The 6,000-nt window shown below is 36.4% G+C and overlaps 2 protein-coding genes across 2 annotated transcripts in view; one reads left to right on the top strand and one right to left on the bottom strand.

Moving 5' to 3' along the window:
- Positions 1–413, top strand: part of LOC121974837 (auxin response factor 12-like) — a 42,305-nt gene extending 41,892 nt beyond the window's left edge. The window contains exon 16 of the mRNA XM_042526096.1: positions 140–413. The gene's annotated coding sequence lies outside the window, so the exon portion shown is untranslated. The remainder of the gene's footprint in view (positions 1–139) is intronic.
- A 660-nt stretch (positions 414–1,073) lies between these two features.
- LOC121977446 (defensin-like protein 2) lies at positions 1,074–1,588 on the bottom strand. Its single transcript, XM_042530017.1, has 2 exons — positions 1,508–1,588; positions 1,074–1,403 (listed from the first exon to the last, which is right to left on the bottom strand). The coding sequence occupies exons 1-2, from the start codon at positions 1,569–1,571 to the stop codon at positions 1,234–1,236; spliced, it is 234 nt and encodes a 77-aa protein (XP_042385951.1). The 5' UTR covers positions 1,572–1,588; the 3' UTR covers positions 1,074–1,233.
- Between the last annotated feature and the right edge of the window lie 4,412 nt (positions 1,589–6,000).

Genomic DNA, 6,000 nt, shown 5'->3' on the forward strand with positions numbered 1-6,000 from the left:
TTTGATCAGTTAGAACATGAACTGTTTTTGGGTTGTTCTTGAGAAATTACGTATGCTTTATCAGTTACTTTTCCTTTGAAGAAGATGCCTTTTTATATCAATTTTTACTAAATTAACTTTCCATCTTTCTCTTATACAGATTTCGAGGTTGTGCTCATGTGATGATTGATCGTATGCAACCAAGATAATTAGGACGTCCCATCGGTTTACTCTGTTCTACTAGTTGTATTTGGCAAGTACTTGTCAGCTCAAAACTTGTTATTACGATGATGATATGAAGTTTGAGCTTTGCTGTGTGTTGTATTTTCCAGTAGCACAAATCTCCTTAAAATATATTGTCGTGAACACTGATAATTACTAGATTGCTGTTTGCAGATTAAGATGTTATTACTGTTTGCTGAAGAATTTTTAAAGTTTTGAGCATAAACGTGGTGGATTTTATGGGGTTCGCTGTTCTTGATGTTTATGTTCAGGGTGGAGTTCTTATCGAATATATTTTCTTCAAAGTCAAAGTGCTAATAGTAAGTTTGATTCATGCAATGAAATTGATATTTATAGTGAATAGAATAATTACTTGTAGGGAATCTGAGTTGGGGAATGAAATAAAAACATGTATTTTTGAATTTGATTTAGAGTATAAAATAGATGGAAACTTTTCATAATTGTGTTAACTTTGTTGTAATATTATAAATAGTATATAAGGATCCACTCTAACTAAAATTATGGTTCACTTAGTGTATCCATTTTGTGTCATTTGTTTGGCGTATCTATTTGTCTCTCAACCAGTCAGTTCCTTTGGTTTGCTAGGCTCAGCTATTTTGGCCTTCTGGTATATGCACTTTCTTTTTTGGCACTATAGGTTTGTTTAGCCGAATGTACCTAGTCTGAGTAGGCTACTTAGTTCAACTAGGTCAGGTCTCTCGAAGACTCGACCTTCATCTAATTTGTCGAGTTTGCTCGTCTCAGTTTGTTTGCCTAGCTTAATCTATTTTGATCCATTGGGTTTGTTTTGACTTTGACAGTTCAAAATTTTTTTTAACTAAGTAATTTTATGAGTTTTGCACAGAGTGTTATTGTTATTCAACACAATTCATCATCAAGTTATAGAAAATGGACATAGATAAACCACAGGCCTAGGACAAACTCAGTGTATCAACCCAGATTATTTCACAAAATGACCAGAAAACAAGTGGCAAAACACAACCTAACCACCTCCTCCATGATAGTCCTCAACTAACAATGCTTGGTGCATAAACACCGGCGGCGGAAGCCGTGGCAATGCCCTCCATAGAAACCTTCAGTCTTGCAAACATTGGCACAGTTGCTGGCCCTGATGCAGAGCCCCTTAAACTTATGGCTCGCCGATTCGCATGTCCTCGCCTCTACCTCTTTCATCCCAATTCCTTCCACACACAGCAAAAATGTATACCAAGTACATAAGCACTTTATTCTTACTCAACAAGTTTCAAATATGAAGATATATAATTGAATCAGTAGAGAAAATAACCAGAGGAGGTCAGAAGCAGAAAGAGTAGGAGAATGGCTGGAACAAGTCTCCTGGAACCCTCCATGGCTGATCACAGGGAAGTTGAGTGAAACTGAATTAAGTGGTTCTTCCTTATATAGGGTAGAGGTTTAACAGGGTATTTGAGACATTTTAGTTGGGAATGTCACCCGTTTTCTAAAAGGTCCACTAGTGCATTATCATATGGACACTAGCTAGATATGATTCATTGTTGCTGTTCTCACTAGTTTTATGGTCTGGGATTCTGGCCTTTGTTGAAAAGCACTCACAAACATGTGTCCATAAAAGAGAGTGGAAAGATAAGATAGTGTAGAAAAACCATCCTGACAAAAGTACAAAAGAAAAAAAATTAAAGGCAAATAAATGTATGTGCCGACTTTAGACCATCATCAAGAGAGTGGCCACTAGAACTCTCCCCTCTGGAAATGAAGGTTCAAGAGAACTTACAGATGATCAAAGTTTGCACAACATGATCAGGTTTATGGAGCACCTTAAACTCACTTTTTCCTTCATATTAAGTGAAATTGTTAAAAATCGAAAAAGTAAGTGAGGAGCTGGCACTATTTAGTGTTTCAACCATTGGCTTCTGTTATCCATCTTTTTCCAAAGCCTACTCGACTCAAGTGGGTAAGTGGGTGGATGACAAAAGCAGCTGGCACAACGAAGAGTATCCACAACTTATAAAAAATACTTCATAAAGATGAGAGAAATCTCAAATGCAGTATTAGACTACTGCCTACCTTGGTCCATTCCAAAAAATAAAAATAAAAATAATCTCAGTTAATCTCATTGATTATCTCTAGTGATCGGTTCAGGATAAATTAAGAAGTGCATGCAGCAGTCAGCCTAGAAGTCCAACATTCTTTGGTTACACCCCCTATTTGAAGGAAATTTTTTTGTAAATACGTCGTAGTTGGGGTTTGAACCACGGATACCTGTGTGACAACTTGAATATTCTACCGCGACACCATGGCCCGAGGACTACCTTGGTCCATTCAAGAACTGAGGCAATTATCGAAGTGTTATTGTTCAGTCCAAAAAATCCATGCTCTTGTAGCTTGTTAAGTTTGCTCACTGATTTGTTTTCATGGACATTGCTAATACCAGTCTGCAATATTGTGCCAATGTCTGCAGGATTCCACCCCTTGTCAGCTGTGATTTCCAATATAGATTCAATAAAAATGTCATTACAATATGCAGCTAGCCAATTAATTAACAGATAAATTATCTGCTATTTTCATTCCAGCACATGGACAACAAGAGCTTTTTCTTCAGACTTAGCTCTTCAAATCCATAACAAATATTTGGTCTTTCCACCTTGAGAGCACGGATTTCACATTTACATTTTGAGCTTCTGAATATTATATCACATCTGGAAGTCTAATTTGTGTAAATCCAAGTTTGAATAATAGAATTATCCCCTCTTGCAGATCTTAAATCACTTTTGGACCTTTGCTAATAGTGAATCCCAACATTTTGTTCTGTGGTTTGCCAAAGCCTAGCTAAAGGCTCAAGTATTTGATTGTTTGAAGATCCACAAGTGGGAATTCGAAGAGTTGTGCTAACTATCACCATTCTCTTTATCTTTGCCTCCTAGGAGAATGAAAACTTTGAAAGGTTACGTTGATTCTAAGTTCATTGTAATGCGAAAAGGCAGCCAATATGATCTTTAAGTTGCGAACGGAGTCCTAATTTGCTCATGGTAAGAGGATAGTGCTATCCACAAATTAATGGATTTGAAAATCTTGATGCATACACTTCCTTGTGACCGCTCAATCAGCTCTAAAATTTGATGCAAATATCAGTTAATAAAATGGATAAGCAAGGAGACAATGAATTACCTTACCACAGCCCCTTCTTGCATCGAAGCCATTGCCCCCTCTTGATTATTAGCCAAGACAACTCCTTTGTTATGAAAAGATTGAGGGTAGATCGATTACTACAATTTCTACTCCTTTTGTTAGTTTTTTTTTTGTTGCACTAGTTCAAGAATTCCATGGCACAGAAGAAAATAACCTATAATAATTTCATTTGCCCTCCTTGACAATAGATCTAAATTCCATAGCCCTACACGAACCTTCCACTTTACGGATCAAAGTCCAATAGAAGTGATTCAAATCACTCATCAGTGATGGCTCCTTATAGAAGTATCAAATAAGGAGAATACATCTTACCCCAATACATTCCACATTGAGAATAAAAATTCAACATTAAAAGTGTTGGGGCTTGGGCTTATATCTTTTTCCCCATTCCTTTGATTGCAACACAAACTCAAATATATAAAAATGTTGTAATATCAAGAAACCTTCAAGCTCATTTGACAGGTATAAAGAAGAATTTTCTCTCATCCAGTTCTTATAAGTTTTCCCCATGGCTGTTTCTAAAAGTGACATGAAGTTAATTTTATCTTCTCCTACCATTTTCAATTGAATGGAAGTATTTTGTGTGATCTTCGTAACCTTCACCCATCATGTTTTAACTCTTTGTCGTCAATGCAATGCTTTCCGCTTGGAGTAGTTGATCCATTTCCATTTTGTTTCTTTTGTTCAATCTTTTATGTTGGTGTTAGGAGCAAAGCATTTAACCTAGAGTTTTGATGTATGACTACGGTTAAAATTAGGTTTGTTATGATATAACAAGTTATGTCAAGTATGCATGAGCAAGTTACTTGACAAGTGACAAAGTCTTAGTGAAGGTAGGAAAGTGAAGTCCTGGTTATGAACCAGACAGTGACTAAGTCCTAATAGAGCTAGGCATCTGAAGTCCTGATTGAGAGTCAAGTAGGAGTTAAGTCTCGGTTGGAAACTAAGCAAGAAAGTCCTAGCTGTGAATTAAATGAATCAAGTCCAAGTGGAGCCAGTTGAGAACTGAAGGCTTGACATATAAGTTCAAGTGGAGTAAACTGGGAGTTGAAGCTTTGTTGACAAGTTCAAGTGGACAAAGCTATGAGTTGAGACCGAAGAAGGGCTATATAAAGAGCATCGAGGCAGAGCTTGAAAATCACTCAAACACTCATTCTCTCAATCTCTGATACTCGATCGTGCTCTAGTGCTCTCTCACCTTCTGTGCTGCGACATGCTGCAACTTGCACTTCATTTCTGATCAGCAACACCTAAAGTAACATTTCATTTGTTTTTGTGTTGTCATATTCATTGTACTTGTACTTAACTTTTTAAATTTTTTCCTATAAGGTTTTCTCAACTCCAAAGGCTTTTTGGAAAGGAGAAATTTGAAATAAGAATCATATTTTTATAATTGTTGCACATGTCTATGTTTCTAATTTGGTTGATCAACTATTTGCATGCTCAATTTCTAATTAAGTAATTTGCATGCTTTCATTGTTTTGCTACACTTGATTGAATCAATTCTAAGTTATTTTTATTTTTATTGTGCTACTCTATTGATTCAATTATTTCAATTATTATCTGCTCATAACATTCATAATGCTATTCACCCCTTCTAGCGTCAAGTTCGATCCTACATTTTGAAGTTCCAAAGTAATAAAAGCTTCTCTACAAAACTAATTCTTTAACTTACCGCAAACGGTTCTTCATTTGGAGTTTTAAATACTAGGAGAGGTTCTAACAGATAAAAATGCCCTCTTGACATATTTTTATTGAGGAAAAGTTAACTCAGTATATTTTTTTTATTAGGTATTCAGATCTTATAACCCAACTAATTTTCAGATATATAGTCTGGTTCCACATTCCACTCATTAAGTAAATCTGAGAAGTGTGGTGGCTCCTGACGTGACATCCCAGCTTCACTAGTAATTTAATCACTATAGATATATCCTACGTAGAAATTGAACCCTAATTACTTAAAAAATACGCCCTATTTCTTACCACTACACCCAAGTTTAGGTGGCAATATAGTTAGTTGTTCTCAGATAGTAAAAAGGTTTTAATGCTTTATCAATGCTTCAACTTTTCTATTGATATTAATTCTATCTAAATTATTGCAACGAGGCACCCCACATCTGATTGGACACCAAGTATATCTTTTGTTTTGAATTAAAAGGCGTAAGATGAGCTGCTCCACAAGTCAATTTCTTATAGGAAATTTACCTCCAAGTTGTTCTCATATCGTTCGACCGTTCTCTACCGTGAAAGCATAATTAAAATCTTCTCACATTTCTTTTATCCAAGCATACTCCATAAAATCTTGAAATTATGTTTTCCGTCCCCATAGGATGTCCAGTTGGCTAGAGGGTGATATATCTGCTGATGCGGGTTGTGTTGGAGATCGGTGGCTTGCTAGAAGGGGGGTTGGATAGACGGCGCACCCAAATAATCGCTTTCTACGTATTTGTTAGTTGCGCAAGCGGAAATACAATAATACAAACACAAATATAAAAGCTAAATACTAAAGGAAAGAATGCAAACAAACCGACACGCCGGTTTACGTGGTTCAGAGATAAGGCTCCTACTTCACGACTGTCCGTAAGGTGGACGATCCCTATCCGTCGGTGGATT

Source organism: Zingiber officinale, chromosome 4B (genome assembly GCF_018446385.1).
Source record: "Zingiber officinale cultivar Zhangliang chromosome 4B, Zo_v1.1, whole genome shotgun sequence".
Taxonomy (NCBI): domain Eukaryota; kingdom Viridiplantae; phylum Streptophyta; class Magnoliopsida; order Zingiberales; family Zingiberaceae; genus Zingiber; species Zingiber officinale.